General features: G+C 38.0%; 1 protein-coding gene across 1 annotated transcript in view; it reads right to left on the minus strand.

Annotated features, from left to right (window-relative positions):
- Positions 1-25,256, minus strand: part of LOC131675175 (uncharacterized) — a 929,507-nt gene that overhangs the window by 353,480 nt on the left and 550,771 nt on the right. Inside the window, exon 13 of the mRNA XM_058954049.1 lies at positions 22,526-22,701. Coding sequence (XP_058810032.1) covers positions 22,526-22,701 — 176 coding nt within the window. The remainder of the gene's footprint in view (positions 1-22,525; positions 22,702-25,256) is intronic.

Genomic DNA, 25,256 nt, shown 5'->3' on the forward strand with positions numbered 1-25,256 from the left:
ATCTTCGTCTAGGAAGAAGCCTTAGAATCTTTGGTTCTAGTCTGTTTCCGACCATTCTTTCCACCGATACAGTGCTAAGTGCGCATCGCACGCGCCTTCTCTCTCTCCACAACACGCCAATGCATTTCAACGGCTAAGAGTCGAAACGTATGCAGCGACTATGATCCTTCAAACGAATTCGACTATCGTTTATTAATTGTTCATTAATTATTACTTATTAATCATTTGTTAATTATTTGATTATCGTCTACTAGTTATTTAATAATTTTTATTAATTATTTATTAATGTTAGTTATATGTCATTTAGTAGCTATTTATTACTTTTTGTTAATGTTTACTTATTGTTTTTTATCTATTTATTATTATTATATAAGGTGAGGTATGAAATAAATGATAATAAATGACTGTGATAGATGTTGTTTATTTATTACATAATTATATGTATGTGTACATGTGTGTGTATACATACAAACACACACATGCACACACATACATGTATATACAAGTAACATATTAAAATAAATTGTTAGCAAAATAACATTTTTTAATGTCTTCACAAATGCACCCGTCTTATTTTTGAGGATATCCAGTTTCCACGGTCATACTCCAATATCTTATAAATTCCTTCTTCAGATGATCCAGTTTCGTCTGAAGTGCTTTCTGTCCGGTATCCATCATCGCCGGTATTCCTTTGGTCTACTTCATCTTTTTCTTTCTCTTCTCCTTCCTTTTCGAGATATATTGCCCTTAAATAGTATAGACAGCGAGTCTGATAGTTGTTGATTTTTAGAAACTCGAAGAAACGCTCGTTCCTCATCTTTCCCAATAATTTATATATTGGTACTCGAATGTAGTACTTCTCATCCACGCGCCAAATTTCATGAGGATTTTGGATTTTCATGCAGCTGAACGATATAACACTTTGTGCTTGGCACAGTTGTTGTACCCTTTCCTCACTCAAGTTGTCAGCGATTTCAGCACAGTATTTCTCCCGTACTATTTGCAGACGCATCGCCAAGGGCATCGAGGTATTTTTTCATATCAGGCAATTGTTGATATATCCGTGGCTAAAACTGGTTTTACGATGTGATCTTTAAGCGATCTTCTTGGTTACTTACTATCTCGCATCTGAGATAATTGAATATTGCGGCTGATAGTATAAATTACAAACAATGAAATCCTAGTCGATGCTGACATATACAGGAATAAGCTAGTCGACTCAGTCAGTCGTTCCTATGGGTTTGTTTTTCATGATGATCAGTGTGCGTTGGTATGATTATGATACATGAGAATCAGCAAACACATTCAAAAAATTTATTAAACAAAGGGATTCTTAAATTCGTACATCAATTTGTGTCTTTGGACGTAAAAAACATTTCGTCATCATACTTCAAAGCTCCAGTTTGTTAGCGTTTGGAAAAAAGTTTAAGTTAATAAGAAGAAATGTATATTTAGCGATATGTGCATTATAAAATTTGTGCAGCCGGCGACTTGTATGACCATGTAAGGATGCAGACAATTCACAGATTCCATCTTAAATCTCTGAATAATATTAAAGTTCTTAATTGAAGTTGGGTGAGTTTTCATCTTTAATCATTCAGATTCTAATTTTACTTCTCCTTTACATTTAACATATTTCGAGCGTTCTGGAAAACTAAATATAGTTTTATCGTTATTTACACAGCGATGCAATGTTATACTACAACACAGACTGATATGAGTGCTTTAGTTGACATTGCATCATCAAGCAGAATAATGAAATGTCTTAGATCGAAACTTTACCGGACCTATCTAATCTCATTAATATAAGTGTTTTTAAAAATTTCATTTAAAAAAATTTAATTTTGTGAGTCTTATAATCAATTATTTTTTCTCTCAACATAGACTGATATAGCGTTAAGTCTATATCACGCACTCTCTCTCTCTCTCTCTCTCTCTCTCTCTCTCTCTCGTTGAATAGCGACATAGTGGTTTTTGAGGCACTCTGCTTTTGTAAACATTTTCTTACTTTTGTCACTTCCTCGAGCGGCATATTTTTGCAGGCAAGTTCATCCAGCTGGCCACTGCACTTCCTGCAAAAATTCTTGGCTTTTAGTTAATTTTTTGGTCAGAATATGCATTATCCGCTTGCCTGGTTACAACATAACCTTCATCACATCTCCAATTTTAACGAGTTTTGAGCTACACATCTCTACTAACAACGCTAACAACAACACAGCTTCCACACCAGGACCACTACACTCTACACACTACACACTACACACCTTACTGATTGCAACACTTCTAAAAATTTTTGCTGCTAAGTACCTGTATGAACAATTTTTATCGTCAATCCACATATTTCAATGTACTCGGACAGCCTCCTCACTGCCGGTGTTATTTCTTCGCTGCATTACATCTCATAACTTAATTTGTTCTTACGTTTAGTCATCGCGATGGCTATTTTAATTTTATTTTTATTTTACTTTATCTTGTTTTCTTTTATTTCATTTTAATTTTGTTGTATTTTCATCTAGCACTATCTATACGCTAGACAATTTTAATTTTAATTTTAATTTTAATTTTATTCGATCGACTGTGTCAAATCGCGTTCCTTTTCTACAATTCATTTAATTTTTAATGTAATTTTCTGCGTTCGCTTCATCAATCATTTTTCTCATTTCATTTTGCGTATATGCTACTTGTTTATTTTTTGCGTTTTAGTCATTTTTAGGTGAATTTGCGAATCCCTTTAACGCCTTTTTGTGAATGACATCATTTTACTCCCGAATCTCCCACCAATTTTGATCCTTAACTAACAGAGTTGGTGCCACTGAGGCGCCAATTTTCAAATCTTTTAAATCCTGACTTTTCTCAGCTCCTGTTTATGACTGGTCAGTCACTCAAATTTTCGCGCTAAATTTAAACTTTTCAATTTGTCGTATCAGTCTGTCCTTTCAAAATACCTCGTATATTACAATTTCTTGTGAAGTTTTAAGACCCAGGAATGAGAGATGGAAAACTTTTTGACAGAATCTATGAATTTCTATTTTTGTCTTAATTTGTTTCTAAATTCCAAATTGCTCACTTTTATCAAATGGTCTTGTCTTTATGCGCGGAGTGTTATGAAGCACTGAGTTACCGGGGTGGCAATATTTCGCAGTGCGAGGCCTGTGATGGACTCTTCCATCAGCACTGTACCGATATAACCTCAAACCCTGGTTTTGCGACCTTTATTTGCCGTACCTGTTCTGTTGAGTCTGCGGTTTTGGCTAACTCTCGTCAAACGGGTGGCATGTTTTTACCATCCCCTCCTTCCACTCAAATCGACTCTGCTTCAGCTGGCACTTTGTCTATCGTCGAAACCTCAGGCCGAAAGTGACAAGCATCACTTTTTCTATCGAAGACGTTGAAGGTGGAATCCCGGAGTGATTTCTTGAATACTACCCGATCGGTTGTCCTTCCCACTGTTTCTTCCTCCAGTGCGGACCAAATCCTCTTGCTCGATAGCATGGCTCCTACCACGGGCGACGAACTGCCAGCATGGATTAAAGACGTCCCTCGCTGCATAATCTTTTTGTGAAGGCGCTTGCGCGTAGTTGCGAGCTTGATTTCACGCGCCCTTTTGTCTCGGGTATGGTCATCCACATGCGGGAAAATACACGTTCCACCCCTATCCACACCTTTGCCTCCCGGCCAGCCTCCTGTCCCGTCTGCTCCGCGCTCTAGTGCCATGTCAGTGGCTGCCACTCTGATTAAACCTTAACCTTGCTTAACCTCAACTTCGCGCCCCAGGTTGTCAAACAGCGACCCACTGCCGTCATCCCAAAAAACTCTGCTCCGCAACTTAACACAACCGGCGGTTGTTTTAGCCCGACAGTGTCTGTCTTTCCAGCTCAGCTATCTGAAGCTGTCCCAAATCCATCTCCTCCAGTTTCTGGTCCATGATGCCAGCTTATCCAGGGCCATACCCCGCCCTCTGCTTCCTTCGTTATCGGTGACATCATTATAAATAGACTAATTTTCCCCTATCATTTAACTCTTCTCGAAGTACAAGCCCTTTCTACACATTTTGACGTCATAGCCATTACTGAAACCTTTCTCTTACCTGATATTTCTGACTCACACCTCTCCCTCCCCGATTTCAATTTTTTCAGGCTTGACCGAATTGGAAAGCAGGGTGGCGGGGTTGGCCTGTACGTCAGATCTTATCTTAAATTTAGTTTCCTGGCTACTTCAGATCCAATTTTTGATAACACACCTAAATTCATCCTTGACGAAATAAAGTTCGACAAAACCAAGCTTTTGATGGCGGTGATATACAGACGTCCTTCTGCATGCTCTCTCACACATTTTTTCAACTGCCTGGCCACTTACCTCCCTCTGTACGGAAATGTCATCATTACCGGTGATTTTAATGCAGACCTAGGTTCCAGCTCTCTGCCGGATGCTCGAGCTTTGAGATTTCTCGTTGACCTGCACAACCTCCACTTCGTATCCACTGCTCCCACTCATCACTGTCTTGATACAAATCCCCCTTCCCACACTACTCTTGACCTCTTCATAGTGAAAGTCCCCAATGCCATCCAGAACTTTGGAAAATCCGATACTCCCTTTATTGTTGGCCATGATTTCATCTCGCTCACCTGTCGTTTCACCACGAACAAGCACGTCACTAGAGTCATTAGGTCCCGCGGTTTAAATCGGGTAGACGAAGCGGCCTTAAATGAGACCCTCAGCAGTTTTCTCTCGTGTCTGGTAGACAAATCTCCAGCACGATTGAAGCGCTCTTCGGATCCGCCAATGGATGCTGACCTGCATTCCCTTGACAACTCGGTGCACTCTCTTACTGAAGTCCTTATAAAGTCTTTTGACGCGGTAGCCCCTCTCAGGTTCATCAAGTTGTCTTCTAGGCGTAAACCCTGGGTGACTCCGAGCATTCTCGCTCTCATGAAAAGGCGTGACGCTGCCTATAAACTGGCATCCTCTTCCCGCTCGGTCAGTGACGTCACTGGATATCGAAAAGTTCGAAATGACGTCTTAAATGCCGTCGACTCAGCAAAAAATTCTTGCTTCTCAAGCAGGCTGTTCTCCGCAAGTACTAGTAAGGCCAGATGGAGCAAGTTACAAAACTTGGGAGTCACTAAGCGCGCTCTTCCATCTCCGTTTCGATTTTTCCCCCAGCCGCACTAAACACCCACTTTGCCAACATAGTTAACTCGTTTCCTCCTATGACATTGGCTTTTTTATGTCTTTTCAGCGAGTCCCCTAAATGTTCCTCACGCCTACTCCCCATTTGAATTTCGTGAGGTTACTAGCCAGGAGGTTATGGATGCACTAAACTCGTCCTCATCCAGAACATTCGGTCCTGATGGTTTGTCTGTCAAGATGCTCAAACTTGTCTCTTCTACTTGTCTCTTATCTCTCATGCATCTTGTCAACAAATCATTATTGTGCGGCATTTTTCCGACCTCCTGAAAACGGTCTCTCATCACCTCTCTTGCCAAAGTACCTTCGCCCGCTCTTTTATCGGACATCAGACCGATAGCAAGGTTATCCGAGGTATCAAATGTGCTTGAGAAACTCGTTCATTCACAACTTTCGTCCTATCTAGACCGCTGCAAGCTGCGTGATCCACGGCAGGCCGGTTTCGTGAGGTTTCACAGCACTCAGACTACATTCCTGGGTGTCCTTGATGACATCCGCAGGACCATTGAGGAGCGTAAAATCACAATCCTTGTCCTGCTGGATTTTTCCAAGGCTTTTGACGTTATCTTCCATGGTCGTCTGATAGTCAAGCTCAGGGACCTATACCTGTCTGATACTGTTTTGAGATGGTTCATTCTGACTGACAGGTTTCAGTCTGTTGTGGGGGAGAATGGTAGGGTATCGGACTGGCTCAGGGCTGCTACTGAAGTGCTGCAGGGTAGTATTCTAGAACCATTGCTATTTGCAATCTATATCTCGGACCTGCCCTCTGTTCTCTCCTTGTTAAATTATATGCTTTATTCCGATGACAAGCAGGTTTACCTTCACTGTTATCCTGGCAGCCTTGCAGAGGCTTTGGAGAGGGTGCAGCTTGATGTGCAGGCTATAGCGGACTGGGCCCTAAGAAACGGTATCTCTCTCAAGCTCTCCAATACTAAGGTCATGATACTAGGTAGCGAACAGTACGTTAGGGCTATTAACTTGAACGACATCGCGAAAATCACCATTAACGAGGTTCCACTCGACTATGTTACCAGTGCTGGTAACCTGAGCGTGATACTGACTCCCAAGCTAAATTGGTCTGAACATGTCAGAAGCGTGACCAGTAAGGCATACGGCTCTCTTGCTTTACTTCGCTTCCACAGGAAATCTCTCTCGACTACCCTTAGAAAAGTTCTTTTCGAGCAGCTCATTTTCCCACATTTCGACGACCTCTCAGTGGTCTATATTCAGCTCGATGGAGAGCGCTCGTCTAAGCTTCGAGTTGCCCAAAATGACTGCGTACGCTTCGTAATAGGATGGATCCCATATATACCTACTCTATCATTAAACAGCCACATCATCTACCATAGATTAGCCCTAGGCTGGCTATCCCTTACCCCGAATAGGTATAGAGCCCTTGCCGTTCTGGCCTACTCTGTTGTGTCCAGAAAATCGCCACACTATCTAGCTAAAAACCTGTCTGTCCTGCTTGATATTGTCACTATCCGGCGCTCGGGTCGCCATTCACCGTCGGCGTTTGAATACAAGGGCCCTCGAACTGAGGCCTGGAACAATTCTTTTGTGATCCTTGCACAGAGGATACTCAACTCACTGAGCGTGACCTTGTTCTCCACCGATCGGATCTCTGACTTCAAGGATTGGACACGTGATCTAATTTTATATTATGAGGCTAGAGCATGGATTGAGAGAGCGACTTGCGAAAAATTCAAGTCAGTGCCGGCACTGTCCGATTACACTCGCATACCAAACAAGGTCAATCCAGTCGCGTTCTCCCAAAATTATCCATCCTCCCACAAATACCCCTCTTTCGACCTTTGGTTCATGAAATAGCTAATTAAACTTGGTTGTTTTTTAGCCAAATGCACGTCGCTCCACTTTTACACCTTCCTCCTTTCAGACCATTTTTCTGTAAAACAGGTACCATCGCGCTTTCATAATTTTTTTATATTTTTATTATTTTTTACTACTTTTATTAGTTAGTTAGTTAGTTAGTTTATTTATTTACAACTTATATGTTACATTTGGTTTACATTTCTTATATTACTATTTGTGTCTCGTATCCAGTTTGTGTAGTTGATTATGTATGTGTTTTGTGGGTGTGTGTGTGTGTGGATGTGTGAGTGCGCGCGTGCATGTGTGTGTATGTGTTGTGTAAATATGTGCCTTTGTAGGTGTGTCTGCAACTCTTGTGTCCCTGTCTTTTGCGCCTGCCTGTTCCTCTTTTCTTCTCATTTTTCTTCTGATTAATCTTCTCTTCCTCTTTCTCTCTCCAAAATCTGCCTTTTCCGCTCCTGTTTTTCCGTTAGCCCTATTATGTCGAATTCCCTAACATATTCCCTGTCGTCTTCCTCCATGCTCCTCACCCCCGCCACGTTCCAGAATAGTATTTTTACTGCCTTTCTCCCCTCTCTCTCCCTTCTCTCCTCTCTCTCTTATCCCTATTGTTTTCGAAACCCTTCCACCCCCTTTCCTACCATTTTTCCCTCTCTCTCGCTCCACCACAATTCTTCTTCCTCTGATTTCACCCCGTTATGCCACATCTTTACCTCTTTACCTTTACTTCTTATTTCTTTCGCTTTCCTTCTCACTTCCTCTCTTATCCTTCTCTGCTTCCACGTCCAGTCCTGATCTATGTACAGTCGAACTCCCGGCACTTCTTGCTCTCGAGAGTACAGTGCCGCTCACGCACTTTTACCCCCCCACGGGCAAAATCAGTCTAACTTCAAAGTTTTATATCTCTGGTAGAAATTAACGTACAGAGACGCGCGTGGATGCGTTTGAAAGGTCTTTCGGAGAGCTTTCAAATGATATGACTCACGGTTGCCATCGATTGTTTTTTTAAATTTTGCAACAATTATGCAAAATTGAAAATTCTGAAATTTTTTTATTATTTTTGACAATTAGCCAATTTTGGAAAAAAAATCGTACGAAAATTTGAAGTACACACCATTTTTTAGCTATTACCAAGCCCTATCTGAATCACTCATCAAAAATTTATTTTCGTCAAATATGACGCGCGCACGGGCATTTTTTCCTGGAAGTGACAGTTTTTTTCAACATTTTTTATCTCCGTCAAATTGTAACAATCGAAAAAAATTTATAGGAGAAAAAAATGTTTGTTGTTTCACGTAGAATACTGCAATAATTTTTTTTTTGGTTTTTCGAAAAATTTTTTTTTTCGGTTGAAATTATTTTTCAAGGTCGAAAAAAAAAAGATTTTTTTTTTATGTAATTTACGATACTTGTTATGTAGTATTATTGAATGCGTGGAAAAAGAATTTTTTTTTGTGGTTTCTCATCTTTTTAGCGTACCGACTGTGAGAAAAAAAAATTGAAAAAAACCGAAAAAAAAAATTTTTCGAAAAAACCAAAAAAAAAATTATTGCAGTATTCTACGTGAAAAAACAAACATTTTTTCTCCTATAAATTTTTTTCGATTGTTACAATTTGACGGAGATAAAAAATGTTGAAAAAAACTGTCACTTCCAGGAAAAAATGCCCGTGCGCGCGTCATATTTGACGAAAATAAATTTTTGATGAGTGATTCAGATAGGGCTTGGTAATAGCTAAAAAATGGTGTACTTCAAATTTTCGTACGATTTTTTTTCCAAAATTGGCTAATTGTCAAAAATAATAAAAAAATTTCAGAATTTTCAATTTTGCATAATTGTTGCAAAATTTAAAAAAACAATCGATGGCAACCGTGAGTCATATCATTTGAAAGCTCTTCGAAAGACCTTTCAAACGTACCCACGCGCGTCTCTGTACGTTAATTTCTACCAGAGATATAAAACTTTGAAGTTAGACTGATTTTGCCCGTGGGGGGGTAAAAGTGCTGTGAGCGGCACTGTAGCTCGCCCCGGCACTTCTCGGTGAGCGGCAGCCAATCAGAGCGTACGGCCAGGTATGGGCATACTGTAGCTTGCCGCGTGGGCCCTTTGGGGCACTCAAAAATAGTTAGTTCAAAATAAGCAGTTGGCCTTATATTAAACAAAATTCATACGTTAACAACAAAGTATAATTAATATGATAGTCAACTTTTTTTTGATAATTTAAAAATTGAACGCAAATAAATTTTATTTATGATTTCTACATATGTATAGGCAATAATTAGTTATTTAATTTCTTTGTAAAACATGAACGAACGAAATACTTCTTTTTTTTAATACCATATTTTTTTATATTTTTGTTACTTTTTTATTATAAAAATAAATCGCTAAAAATTTTTTCTCTTTAAAAAAATTAAAAGCATCAATTGGTTTGACGAGAAAATCTAAGACATTCTCTATCGCGTTTTTTTTTTTGTCAGATTCTAATTTGTTAGTGTAAAATCATTATAAAGGGGTTCATAAGTTTAAAATCGGATTATCTGCATCCATAAAACTAAAAGTTTAAAGTCGGATTATGTCTGTGTATCCATAAAACTAAAAGTTTGAAGTCGGATTATCCATACATATTCGGAAATCTATTGAAATTATAAAGAGGGAAGAATAAGCCTTCCAATAAGGCCGTAAGAGAAAGAGAGACCCCCTGGTATGCAAGGGGCAGTGTACGGCCCTGCCCCTTGAGAAGTGCCGCGTCGCAGCCAGCGAGAAGTGCGGGGGCGCAAGAAGTGCCGCAACGAGAAGTGCCGGGGGTTCGACTATATATCTTTTTCTGTGCCAGATTCTTTTTCTTCTTCACAATTCCTTCTTTTTGTTCCCATGACGCGCATCTAATTTTCCACATGTTTTTTCTTCTTTCGTCTCTTTCTTTCTTTCTTCTCTCTCTCTCTTTCTTGTTCTTTCCTAACTTTTCCTATTTCCTTCTCCCACCTTTCTTCTCTTCTTTTCCCCCTCTGCCTCCATTCTTTCCATTTTTCCCATTATTTCTTTAAACATTTCTGTCCATTCTTTCCTTTCCTCCTCCCATACCTCTCTTAATTCCATTATGTCTGTCCGTATCTTTTCCATTATATCTTCTGCACCACTACTTTTTCCCACTTCTCTTATCGTGTTGTCCAATCGTTCTCCCCCCCTCCCCATCCATCTCGCTTCCCTCGCTCTCACTCTTGCATCTCTTTGCCTCTCTCATTTCTCCTCTATTATTCTCCTTAGCCCCTCCCCGCTCTCTCTCCCCCTCACCACCTTTACTCTTTTCTTCTTTTCCTCCTCTGGGCCTTTCTTATCCAACCTTCCACCTTTATCTCTTAATTTTTCTGTTGTCACAAATTTTTCCATCCTATCCCGTACGCCTTAATTCGACTCTCTATAACTACCCGTGATCCCACCTTTATTCCCTGTCTTACCTTTTCTGTCTCTGCCTTTACTTGTTACCGTCCCTCCTCTCTGCCTGCCTTTCCCGCTTTCTGATTTTCTCTCTTAACCTCAACTTTTATTTTTTTTCTTTATTCCTTTCTCTCTGCTTTTTTCCTGCTCTTCTCCAGGCCTCTCTTTCTCTTCTCCACTCCCTCCTCCACCTCCACGCTCTTTTCACCTCTATTTCTCTCCTCAAGCACTTTTCCTCTTTGACTTTCTCACCAAAACTCGCGCTCACAAGACACGTCCACACTCCCCTCGAGTGAAATCTAACCTCTACTACTTTTATTATTTTTATTGTTCTTATTATTTTTATTATTTTTATTACTTTTATCATCTTTATTATTTTTTATTACTTTTATTACTTTTATAATTTTTTATCTTTTATTATTGTTATTTTTGTTGTTTTATCTGTCATTTTTAATTATATTGTTCTTTAAATATTTTTATTTTACTATATTTTATTCTATTTTTCATTTTATATACATATTCTGAGTCATCTTACTGTTATTGCTGTTCTAAACTCGCTGCTCACCGTACATACAATTCACGCATTTCATCTAAATTAATCTTTTTTAAATAGTTAAATGCATTGATACTTATTTTCTGCATCTATTTTTTTGTCATTTTAAAATTTTGTTATTGTTTGTTATTGATTTTTCTAAACTGCCAGACGGGGTTCCACCTCATTGGCGCAATAAACAAACTAATCTCTCTCCCTCTCTCTCTCTCTCTCCTCTCTCTCTCTCTCTCATCTCTCTCTCTCTCTCTCTCTCTCTCTCTCTCTCTCCTCTCTCTCTCTCTCTCTCTCTCTCTCTCTCTCTCTCTCCTCTCTCTCTCTCTCTCTCTCTCTCTACAGCATAGCAGTTCAAGGACTAAGATTCGAAACACATACAGCGATTATGTTCTTTCATTCTAGTACGGATTCTATTAACACCTACTATAGCGTCAACTGTAATATATATTAACGCATTGGTCACCATGCTACTCTACCTCCTGCCTCTCTCAATCACTCTCTTTCTCTCTCAGCATGAATATTAATTGAATGGGTATCTGGACAAAAAGTCCAAACCGAAAAGTCCAGACCGATAAGTCCAAAGTAATTAAAAATCCAAAATAAAATTTTTTAATTCATTCTTAAAACAATAGAAACAATTTCCGGGATACGAATTTGTTTTTTTTTTCACTATTCATAACCTTCATATACATTTTGTCTAAATTTTCCGTAATGGCACTGGCGACGTTGGAAATGATCCGAGTGGGTAATAAAATTTACGGGCATCTTGACGGCTTCTTGTACCGAGGGTCCGATTCCAAAGGCTGCGTGAAATATTGGAAGTGTCGGTACACCCCGCAATGCCCAGCGCGTTTAACCACTGTAAATACCGGACGCAATCTGATGGTACGTAAAGGTGGCTCACCAAGCTCGCACGTTGGACACGGAGCTGAGCCTGAAGAAGTTTCATCACTCCGCGTGATGTCAAATGTTACGCGTACTGCCCGGGAAAATACTGGCCGGCAGTTATGCGAGAAGTACAAGAAGCCGACTTAGCCGTGCAAGCTCGTCTCCCCAACCACGACAACATTCGAAAACGAATACAGCGGGAACGTTTGCGACACTTACCAACAAATCCTACAAATATTCAAGATTTACAAGGTTATAATGCACTACAATGAAAATAATATTCTCGTTTCTTTTCTGACTTCATGCTCATATTTCAGAAATACCCGATGAATTCGCAAAGTCTTTGGCTGGTGAAAAATTCTTGTTGTATGATTCGTACGAAGATGACAATTACAATTTAGTTGGCTGTGGTAGAATTTCGGTATTCGCTACTCGTGAGAATTTGAATATTCTTTTCAAATCTGACATTTGGTTTTTGGATGGAACGTTTCAAACGGTGCCCTCTATCTTTTTTCAATTATTTACTACAATGGGATCGGTAGTGCAAAAATACAGAGCGGAGCGTAAAATTGCTCTGCCCCTCGTCTACGCACTTATGGAAACTAAAAATGAAGAGGCCTACTCGAAAGTCATCGAAGTAACTCTATCGCTCGCTGAAGCAACAAGTGTCCGGGTAAGACATCCTGTAACTGTTATGACAGATTTTGAAATAACAATTATCAATGATATAAAGAAGCATTTCGAAGCAGATATTATAAGACTTTGTTTTTTTCATCTCTGTCAAAGCGTGTATCGCAAAATTCAAGCAGGTCTTCAGCAACAGTACGGCGATGAAAATGATCCGAGCATTCGTGAAGCTGCACGTAGCATGTGTAGTTTAACTTTCGTACTCCTGAAGATGTTCCTGATATTTTTGACGCTTTGGTAAACGAAGTACCAGAAAATTTCATTCGTATAGCTTAATACTTTGAAATAAATTACGTACGAGGTATACGAGTTATTGGTAGAAGAAATGCTGTGAAAGTACGACATGAACCTGCGTTATGGAACTTTTACGTCTGGACTTTTTGGTCTGGACTTTTCGGTTTGGACGTTTTGTCCTATAATCAATTGAATGCCAAATCATAATGATGCAATATTTATCAATTTTTTTTCTTCAGAATGATTTGGCGGTGCATAACATGTACCTGGAAAAAAATGTATATGGTTATGAAAGGTACGTAAATTTTATTCAAGAACATCAATAATTAAACTAATTAAATAATTTTGTTATTTTGTAGAATGATTTTAATGAAATTTGAGATTTGAAGCTGTTCGACAATAGCATAAATTACGTCCCTTTTCTATAGGTATTGTTATTATATAATTTTGCTAAATTTTAATTATTGAATGATTTAATAATTGAATTATTTCGTTTTTTTCAGACGCTGTATGAGCAAGTTACTATCAAATATGCTGGATGGAAAGTACGAGAGCTTCAAAACCGCACTGTTCATCATTAGGTACGAATTTCGTTTAATATTGAAGTTTTTTAAAGATCTATTTGAACTGAACATGTTAGACATTGCTCTGGAAAACATACAATCGGTTGTAATGTTTGAAAAATTGAAAAATATAATTGAATGATTATTTTTTTCGCAATCAAGAAAAAATTTCATTTCAGAATAATCCGCCGACTTCACAATGGTCGCTGATACCGATGTGTGAAGACGATGATGATTTTCTCACAATTTATTGCAAAGATTTAGGGCTATCATCGCTTCCATAAATCTCTCCCCAAAATCATAAGAACAACAACATAATGTACAAAGAACGTGACGAAAAAGTCGAAAAAAATTCGACTAAGACAAAGGACACAAGAAATAACGACACATCAAAGCACAGAACAGATTCTACACTGAAAAATAATAAGACTAACAAGATAGTCGTATAAAAACAAAAAAATAATTAAGACAGAAGAAACAAATATCGATATTATATAATTTCACAAACGTACACAAAGTAAACAAACAGAATTGTTGACAAAGACACAAATGACAACTACGCACAATTCAAGAACCAAAGCACGACGAACACATTAAAACTTACCCGATCTGTCATTAGTTGGACGAACTGTAGTAATGATAAATCCAAGTCTCCCCCGAAACAAAACAAAAAACCATCCAACGATTCTGGTATCGACAAATCCCGCTCACGTCGATCCTTAATTTCTCCTCTTCTTCTTTTTCTTCTTCTTCGTCTGATAGTCCTCTAAAAATAATCCACAAGTTCGAATAGATTTCCAAACAGATCCGAAAGCTCCGCAAGTTCATCCTCCAGCTCCTCGAACAGAAGTACAAACGCGTCACGATAGAAGACAGAATAATACCCGACTGTGCAACAGATAATGCAACAGACATGCTCAACAGACAGGCTCCCTCATAAACGTCTCGGCCTCCGTCAAGCTTCTGCTCGTTGTTAGTGCGCAAAAATAGATTTAGGTAAATTTTAAGATTTACCCGTTAGATTTATAAGTTCTTATATTATTTTTGTAAGATTTTTATTACTTTTGTAATAAAAAAGCTAATGAATATTTTTCTGTGCTTTATTTTCATAGAAATGATACAAAAACTCTGTGTAAAATTATTTATTATAAAAAAGCATGAAAACAATAAACGATTTTCGTATGATAAATAGCGTATTTATCACGTTATCCGAAGCATATAAAAGATATTAATCTTTATGAACTCCTGAATGAACGATCATTGATAGAATTAATCATGGATAAAGAATCTTTTGACGACGTTGTCCTGGAACAAGAAGAATTAAGCGTAATCAGTGTAATTTCATCGAGCGATGTATATAAAGTGGTTCGTATCGTGTGACAATTCATTCTTCGATCGCCTTGTATAAAGACTACATGTATGAACTAGAAAATGGAATTTTTAAATGAGTGTTATGTGTAGGTTCGTACATTGTAAGAAACTGAAAAGAGCATCACTTCTAAAGGCATTCACGATAGAACTGTTATAGAACGTTGGAAAAAACATTGTATTTTATATTTGAGAACGTAGAAAAACATTTCACGATAGTCTCAGCTTAGTGTGCTACAAAAAGTCTTTGCTTAGCACTATTGCATATCTTCAATGTATTCATTTGCGATTAAAAAATGTCAAAGTTCGTGGTATCGGTCTCCGTAACAGTTTGAAAATACGAGTGCAGTAGATTGATTTAGATAGCGCTTTTGAAAATCGAATAGGAACGAGTACAATAACAACATTCAACACACTAATATCCATGCGTTCTTAAAAGATGCTTGTATTTTATTCATACAATCTATTAGAAATATTTTGAAAAAAAAAAATAATACTTGCAAAATTAATGCAATACTTTTGGGCATGTTTTAGAAGTTGTAACGGAGAATCTCGGCCAGGCCGATTTCGTCCGTTTGGCTCTCGCAAATGTCCATGCGCCGCGCCAAGCTGAGAGTGTATGCGTGTGGTACACACACTCATGCTTGGATTTTTGTTTACGAGGTGCTGAACACGGGCTGAACTGACGCCTGGAGCGATGGAGATGGCGTAAAAGAAAGGAGGAGAGGAAGAGAGAGAGAGAGAGAGAGAGATAGCGAGGGCTCGAATTGCGGATCACCGCGGAAAATTCGAGAGTCTCTGCTAGGCTATGGGCAGAGGAAGTCGCGCGCGCGATGATTGTTCGTTTTCGGAGACACTCCCCGGTGAGTGGACGAGTATTTGAGTGTGAGGCTGGGTCGCGCCCAGCCGTGTCCCGAAGGATACCCGGCACCGGTACGTGTGGGTAACCGGCGAGGTGCGCGCGCGAGCAGTTTGGACGTGCTGCAGTACCGAGCAACAGAGAGGCGTCTGAGACAACGACAACAGCAATCATCGAGCAAAACAACAGATTGAGGCAGCAGTATTGTGGAGCGAGCGAGAGGACGATCAAGAAGATAAACAGCTACGACAACAAACACCAGCGAGACGGTCAGCGAGGAGCACACCAGTGACGTCACACTGCAGAACGTTCCAGCCGTCGGAGAGGCTGAAGGTCGAGGTTGGTACCGTGTTTTTCTCTTGTTTCTCTCTCTCTCTCTCTCTCTCTCTCTCTCTCTCTCTCTCTCTCTTGCATGTTTGGGCGCCAGCTTATGGGTGGTAGCGCGGAAGACCTGGTGGCTACCCCGTTGATAGAATAACGGCGAAAAGTATTTTGTCGGGCATTTATTGTAACATTTAGTTCTAACAAGGGAATCGGCAGGCTGACCAGCCACCGAGTCACCTTCATGTTCACGTTTATTATTGTGCCGCTCGTAAATATTGACGTAAGATTGCCGTATTGTAATCGATTGTTGAAAAGTAAAAGGTTGGTGTGTTAATCCGCTGTTGTGTTTATTCGCCGCTGTATCACTCCTCATCCCGACTTCGAATCTGTGCGTTTAACGTGTTTATGCTCAACGCGTTATTCAGACGTGGAAACATATTTTTCTTCCCGAAACCCCGAATAAATAATTTGTGCGGACGGCCGCGAGCTACCCAGACAGGAACGGTCGCTAATTATCCGTTACAAAGTATTTAAATTGGGAAAATGGATTAGAAAACGTCTCTGACTAGAAACACTTCACTACATGAAACATTGAAATGTATCGTTCGAATCCTGCTGAACAATGGTCTGATGATAATATTACAACTTCATTATTAAGAGATGTAGAAGAATTTTAGAGTAATAAATCAGAATGATCTTCTTATATGAATGTTCAAATTAACATTAATTAATGTAATCCGATGGAAAATAATAATAAGTGTTTTTTCTGAGCTACTTTGTCAGCAATATATGCACCCTCGAATCATCCTAAGAAGCAAAGTTATTACACGATACACCAGAACAAATTGAATTCGTATGGTATTAAATTTCCAGGGTCGTTAAATCAAATACCTCGGTTTGAAAACTCAAACAGTACAATATCAGTCAATGTGTTTGGCTTAGAAGAAAAAGAATAATTTCCATATAACATACAAACAATAAAAGATCAAATCATATAAATCTACTATTGATTGATGATAATTATTCACCGATTCAACGTCCTGTAAAATAATTAACACTACATTTACATAACAGATTTTGCAAAATTAGTAGAAAGCAGCTTATCAAGCAATGAAAATAGAAAACATATTTGCAATCGATGTCTACACTAATTTACTTCAATAAATAAGCTCGTTGACCACGAAAAAAATTGCAAACAGTTGAATTACTATCATGTATAAATGCCAAATGTCAACAATAGTGTAATTAAGTTCAATAATTATCAATTCAAATTAAAATCATCGCTTATAATTTATGCAGACTGTGAATGCCTATTGAAAAAAACATTCATTGTAGAGCAAGTCGCTGACAAAAACACCGTTGCATATGAGCAACATGAAATGCTTAGCATAGGTTACTATCTCTAATGTAGTTATTATAAAAGTTAGTTAAGGTATAATTCTTCTCGTGGATCATAACTATCGAAGTGGTTTGCTGAATAGTTAAAAAGCATAACTTTTCAATTTAAGAGTATATATGTTAATCCAAAACCAATGGATGATTTGACATCAGAAGAAATCGATGCTTTTAAAACAATAAATATGTTTCATTTGATAATCAAGATTTGTGAATAATAACAATAGTTTTTCCATAATATTATCCATAATATTATTTCAAAATTAAATTATGACGCTCGACTTATAACTATATTTTCATTTCATTTCGATTTTACGAGCTCAACCTAAAAATAATAATTATTATTCATTTGTGACGGAGAATCTCGGCTAGGCCGATCTCGTCCGTTTGGCTCTCGCAAATGTCCGTGCGCCGCGCCAGGCTGAGAGTGTGTGCGTTTGGTACACACACTCACGCTTGGACCTTTTGTTTACGAGGTGCTGAACACGGGCTAAGCTGACGACTGGAGCGATGCAGATGGCGTAGAAGAAGAGAGAGAGAGAGAGAGAGAGCGCTCGAATTGCAGATCGTCGCGGAAAATTCGGGGAATCTCTGCTAAGCGATAAGCAGAGGAAGTCGCGCGCGCGGATAAAACCGACGGTTACAATTTTTCCAAGTTGGCCCCGCGACCTCGTCGACGATCATTCGTTTCGAAGACACGCCCGGTGCGCGGATGAGTATTGGAGCGTAAGGCTGGGTCGCGCCCAGCCGTATCCCAAAGTATACCCGGCACCGGCGCGTGTGGGTAACCGGCGAGGTGCCCGGGTGCGCGCGTGAGCAGTCTGGACGTGCTGCGGTATCGAACGATAAAGAGGCGGTGAAGACAACAGCAGTATTGTGGAGCGAACGAGAGGACGAGAAGGAGAAAGGTAACGACGACAAAAGAGAATACCAGCGAGACGGCCAGCGAGGAGCACACCAGTGACGTCACGGTGCAGAGCGCTCTAGCCGTCAGACAGGCTGAAGGTCGAGGTCGGTGCCGTATTTTTCTCTTGTCTCTCTCTCTCTCTTGCATGTTTGGGCGCCAGCTTATGGCTGGTAGCACGGCAGATCTGCTGGCTACCCGTTGGTAGACTATCGGCGAAAAGTGTTTGTCGGGCATTTGTTATAGTATTTAGTTTTCGCAAGGGAGTCGGCCGACTGACCAGCCACCGATTCACCTTCGCGTTCGTGTTTGTTATTGTAACGCTCGTAGTATATAAGCCTGAGATCGCCGTATTGTAATCAATTGTTGACAATTAAATGACTAGTGTGTTAATCCGCTGTTGTGTTTATTCGCCGCTGTATCACTCCTCATCCCGACTTCCAATCTGTGCGTTTAATGTGTTTATGCTCAACGCGTTATTCAGTCGTGGGAACGTCTTTTGCTTCCGGAATCCCCGAATAAATAATTTGTACGGACGGTCGCGAGCAATCCAGACGGGTAAGGCCGGAATTCTCCGTTACACATTAAAATAATAATTATTACTCAGGATCCTTACCAATGAGTCCAATCCAATTCCTCGGCTTCTTATAAGTTGAGAACTTACAAGATTATAAAATCTTAATTTTCTGATATATCACAAGACCAAGTCAATTTGTTGACACTAAAAGGAATATTTCCATATGAATACATTGGTAGCTAGAAAAAACTCGAAGAAATGCGATTGCCTGAATAGAAAGAATTTTCTAGTAGGCTTAGTGGTACAGATATTTCTGAGATTATACGCATGTGAAAAAAGTTTTGAATCTATTCGAGATAAAAATTCTTGGTGAATATTGTGATTTGTGGGATGCAATACTGAAGTATACAAAAGCGAAATTAAACTTTTGACAGATGTGGATATACACTTGTTTACAGAATGTGGAATTTGCGATGGGTTGAGCGAGTGCTCAGGTCGGTATGCAGTAACCAATAATAGATATATGAAGGGAAATTTTGATAATAACAAAAAAGAAATATACATTACCAATCAAGACCATAACAACGTATATGGTTATGCAATGACTCAATTATTACCACATAGTAAACTTGAGTGGATTAAAAATATTGACAGCATTTATCTATGTCTTGGTTTCTTTCATATAACAAAATGTGTCAAAGCTGGTATTGATAAATACTTGCAAAAGAGTGGTGATAGAAACGTATTTATTGAAATCAAGTTATATGGAATAAACATGATCGATAAAATTCTCGATAGAAAAAGTTACAGGAGATGTCGAAAATGTTTCGGTTATTTAGCTGAAGCGTTACAAACACTGTAGCTCAAGGTATTTTTCACTTCTGAGAGATTGAAATAATATGAAAATGAAATATTAACTGTTCTTTCTATTCAGGAAACTTGTTAAAAAGGAAATATTGATGAATGTAAATATTTATTGCACGGTTTTAAGAAAAAATATTCAACATTTTATATTGATTTTAATAATTTTGTATCATCGCGATGTGCTGAGTCAGAGCTTTTCAAATACTGAGAAAAAAATATCCTTGTTATTGATTTTATGCTCAATCTAATTCACGCTGATCACGCGGGAAATTAGAAATTACATCTAAAAGCAATTAAAAAATTAATCCCAGTTTTCTTCAGAAATTTATAAACAATTCAAAGGTAAATTCAGTGTAAAGTGATAACTCGTCTTCTTTATATCCGTTGCCATCGATTAGGCGCTCGAACAAATGATCAATCATTCATCCAAGAGCACATCTGATGTTATAGAAGTAACAAAACAAAAGGAAACGGTTACTGTATAGGGTATCACTTAAAACAAATTCTGGTCAATCGTAAGTTACTTTAAAGAAATTACGTTTTTTACAAATGACAAGTTGCAAGTCCATCATGAACTTTGAACGTCAGCAATTTTAAAATCTGAATCTGCAATCAATAAAATAATTTGTTATCTGAAAGAGAAAAATACCATTCCTTTCGTGACAGGGGGCATGCTTCAAAAACAATGATAACGAATAAGCTTGTACAACCTGATAAATAAATACTAAATATTTTTGAAATTTCGTATAAATTTCGTGTAAATGACTTATTTACCAATGAAACCATAATCAATAAAATTAAGCCATTCATGGCTACTATAACGAAAAATAATCTACCTTATTTCAAGAGTATCATAAAGCGTGATAAAATAAAAACGTTGGAAGATAACTACTGCTGCTAAAACTGAAAGAATTTTACTGGTTGCGAAGGAACGGAATTTTTCTCGAGAAAAAGTCCTCAAGTATGAATTGACAGAAAAAAATGAATTACTCGGTAATGAAGGTTTGTTTACTGAAAGCGATAAAAGTTCATTGATAAAAGAAATGGAAAAAAAAATGTTTTCGTGGACAGAGAAAAATATTCAAATAACGATGTAACATGCATAGTTTATCGATGTTATGTTAATACTGCGTAAAATTTCATGAAAAGACCTACGAATTTTTAAAGATCTTGCTATCAGTTTTTGTAATTTTCTATTGAGTAAAACATAGAAAAAAAATGACATAAGAATCGACATTGTTTTCAATTCATATTATGATAAATCACTCGAATCTTCAGAGTATCTAAGAAGAAGTAAAGTTGAATTCATTGTTTATTATAATCTTTTTTCAAATAGAACTTTACCTAAACTGGAAGAAAAATTTGAGGTTCTTCGGAAACTAAAATATTACTCCAAAAACTTTTAAGATATTTTATTCTAACAGGAGAAAACAAATTGTCCGATTTTGAATTAGTATTCAGCACAATAAACAAGAGACTTTTAGTATCAAATAGATCTTGTAATTTAAACATGCTGCAGTGAAAAGATATTAAAGAAGCAGATTTGCAATTGATACTGTATGTTAAACATGCAGTCCAAAATAGTTATAAGATCATCTATCTCATTTTTTCGAATATAGATTGTAACGGTTGGTGATTTATTAAATGTATTAAATCGTCGTCCGTTAACAAAATCGATGTATCACCGCTGCTCGCTGTTTTCCTCTTCTGGCTAGCTCTGTGCTTGCCGCGCAACCTGAAAACGAGCGCGAAAGCACGAAACAATAAAGAAAAGCAATGGTCGAAGATTCCTCGAAAACGGTGCGGAGGAAAAGGGAACGTAGAGAATATTCGGGACTATCGAATGAATATGCCGGCTTATTAATATATTTCTACCGAATTTATTCAATTCTTATATCTATATTGGCGCGACTATTTACGTTGGCCGAGAGATTCGCGATGCGCAGCCTAATCGTACGTACGCGTGAGAGAGAGACGGAAAATACAATTTCGAATGACACGCAGCCGACGCTGTTTACATGCGCTCGCTTCCCGGAATTCTCGCTCGCAATACCGAAACAAAGAAGAAGACTTACGCGGGCGAACGCTGCTGCAGACAGCTACGCCTTAATTCTCCGCCCCGGTTGCTCGAATATCGTCGCCCAGGGTCGTCAAGGATGGGTGACGTGTCAGGTCTCTCGACTCGTGCGACAGCCTTCGTTCGGTCGCCCTTACTCGTCGATCGTTGCCGAATATTTTCTACACCCCCAGCACTCGCTCCTCACAGTCACTCGATTTCACCACACGGGATCGATCCCACGCTCGGTTTTCCGAAAAACAATCAAAAGGCTTTCGTGCGCGTGCGATATCCTTGCCGGTCTCCACTCGATTGTCCTGCCCGCGTGTTTTAGCTATTTCTCTCTCTCTCTCTCTCACTCGCTGCGCGGGTCTTCTGCGCATGGCGCGCTATTTCAAAATCGCTCATCTATTTCTTAGTGAGCCCGCTCGTTACAAAATGTAATAGTGCTTTCGTTATATTTTTTTAGAACTTTTAGTGACAATGGATTAGAGTTATGGTTGTATTATATAAATATGAATAAATATTTATGTATATTCGCTAAATATATTTTATAATTTTTTAAAAACATTGCGTAAGAGCCGGAAGGTTAATCAAAGTTAGGCTATCAGGGTACTTCAGATGATTTGGCGATTATTTGTAACTATCTAATCTCAGAAAATTAGTAAGGCTCATCTCATGATGAGGAGAAAATGCTTGTAAGCTGCTCCAACATCTTTACATATGGTCATTCTTATGGTCCGTGGAAAATTACGTGATTCTTTATCATCTCGAAAAATAATAATAATGGTAATATAATAATAATGATAATAATAATAATTGATAATAAGTGATTATTATTTTACTTAATTAAGAACATTACTTGGATAATAAGAGTTCAACGAATCTACAATGGCCTTTATCTGCTGCGATAGTTAGAGCAGTATCTCTTGATGACGGTACCGGCATTGCATTTACATCAGCACCTTTACTTAACAGAACTCTTCCAACTTCTACGTAACCACCACTAGCAGCTTCCATTAAAGGTGTCAACCCCGTCTAAAAAATAAATTGATTCCATATTAATTCTAAATATTTTATAAAATGGGTTCTGTTTAGGTTATTCTACTCTTGTTACTTTAGAATCTGGAACTTTTCAACCGGGCACATACATACATTCTTTGTAAATGAAAAATAAAATTTAAGCCTTTTATCAAATTATTTTAGTTTGTAAAACTCATTTAACCTTTAGAGGGCCGGGATTTCAAGGAGCATATTCATCACTGTCAGAAAACTGGTATAAAAGATATCTATAAAAGGTATTATTGATTGATCATAGAAAAAATGTCAATCGGGGGTAGCGTCAATATATTGATTCTCCGACCCTTTAAAGTTTAATAACCTTATTAAGCTTTTTCCTCAGCTTAATTGAAAATATTCCATGCATTATTAATGATAATCTGATAAGATAATTACAATACTATTTTCTCAGTATTTGCAAACTAATAAGATCTCTAGGACTTCTAAAAATGATCTCTATCTTTAGAAAATTATCTTTGGACCTAAAAATCCTATCGATACTGGGTGTTTGAATTATACTCCTAATCAGTTAACATTGGCGAATAATAATGCTCATAGAAACATGCTTTTAAGGACGGGGAAGGGCGGCTCGGTATATAAGTAAACGGTTTATATAGTAGCGTGTATAAGTTTCTGGCAAAACAAAAATCATTTAAAATTTACAGTTTTGCAGCTTCATCGAAAATGGTCGTAGTAGAACGCGCACAGGCTTATTTTGAAGAGCAAAGCAATATCCTTCATATGAGGCCTGCAATGGCTCGGTCAGTAGGGCGACGGACTCGCACCCGGTAGGCCCGGGTTCGATTCCCAGTCCATGCTGATTGATACAAGCACCACTGAAAAAAGTTTCATGTGCATTGTTCTCAAACACATCGCAAGCCTCCGTCGTTGATTAGTACTGATGGAGCATAAATAGAGCGACGTTACACAAAATAAAAAAAAAAAAAATATCCTTCATATCCCGCTGGTGTTTTTTTTAATTAAAAATTGTCTTTATTAAGTTAAAGAAGCAAATTATTTTTTTTTAATTTTTTTTACAGTAAATCAGTTATAACTTTTGTTAGACTCAACAGATTTCAAAAATCAAAAGTGTAAAAGTTGTATATTTCTGTTATCTTTATAATGAGCGCAACAGAATCCATTTTCATTGAGCCGACAAAAAGTTACAACGTTTTTTGTAAAACAATTCCCTTTTTTTCATCTTTAATTATCTCGGAAACTATGCGCTGTAGAAAGAAAATCCAAAGAGAAAAAAGGTTGTTTTTTAATATAAAATAATTATTCACTATCAAAAATGCATTTCGTAAAAAAAAATTTTTCCGTTTTTTCATAGAGATATACATATTTTCATAACATAGAGTGTAACGGGGGGATAAATCTGCAAAATGAGAAATTTATTTAAGAACAAACTCCCACGATGCAGAGCAAACCGCCGCTCCGTTAACACGTATGTTAATACGTGTATTCGCCTTAACCTCAGCTGACTTAACTTAGTTGTCTTCGATCAAGCAGAGTTGAACTCACCTTGAGTCACGTACCTTGTGATACTCGATGAGTTTTAAGTGTAATAGACTTTGCTCCTAATCCACTTAATCCCCTAGCTATAATCGGATTAAAACCTAAGCCTTTTTCAATTGTTTAAACTATTAGGAAAAATTATATGACGAAATCGGCGAATAAGTTTAATAGATTTTATTAATAAAAAATCTCTACAGTCTTTGTCGGGCCGAAAGACTGACGCACGCGAATAGGATTTACAATTAAATAACTTTCGGTAAGAAAGAGAGAGAGAGAAGATACGAAAATTGGCGCGATATAACGCTCGACGCGAATACAAAAAATTAACGCTAACACTGTTGGACAAAATATAAATGTATTTTGTCACGCGATAATTAAGGGAGGTGCACCTACCCTGCGGTGCAATTACGGTGATCAGCCGTAATTGTTGAAGCAAATTAAAGGTGCTCCTCAGATCAGAATCAGCTGTGCTGCCTCGATTGCAAATCTGCTGTATAATAGCTGTTGCTTTTGCTGCTGCTTCCGTGATGCTGCTACTGTCGCTGCTTCCTCGCTCACCCTTGCACACGTATCCAAAATCCAAGTAAACTTTTTTTATTGGCAAATCGGTGAAACACTGTGCTAAACTATTTTGGCGGTACTACACAAGTAACAGCTGATACGTAACTGCTAATTCAAAAGATCGCGCGCCCCCTCTCTCTCTCAATACTTAGAACTAACGCGCGAAAATCAGAATCGCGAACGGTTCGATTAATTGAATCGACTACCGTTGCAAGAGATACAATAATATTTATCACAATAGATCAAACTCGTGCATTTCACATATGTATTCAAAAAATTACGTTGACTACTGTTGAATACACGAGTTTGATGTATTGTGATAAATATTATTGTAATTCTATGTTATGAAAATATGTATGTAAAAAGAATATTAATAAATTGTAATAGTTAGAATTTAAATAATATTATTTATTTGTAATCATTTGATAGTCATATTTTACCCACGGTGAAAAAAC

This window comes from Phymastichus coffea, unplaced genomic scaffold (assembly GCF_024137745.1).
Source record: "Phymastichus coffea isolate CEN01 unplaced genomic scaffold, Cenicafe_Pcof_1.1 PCOF00016, whole genome shotgun sequence".
NCBI lineage: Eukaryota > Metazoa > Arthropoda > Insecta > Hymenoptera > Eulophidae > Phymastichus > Phymastichus coffea.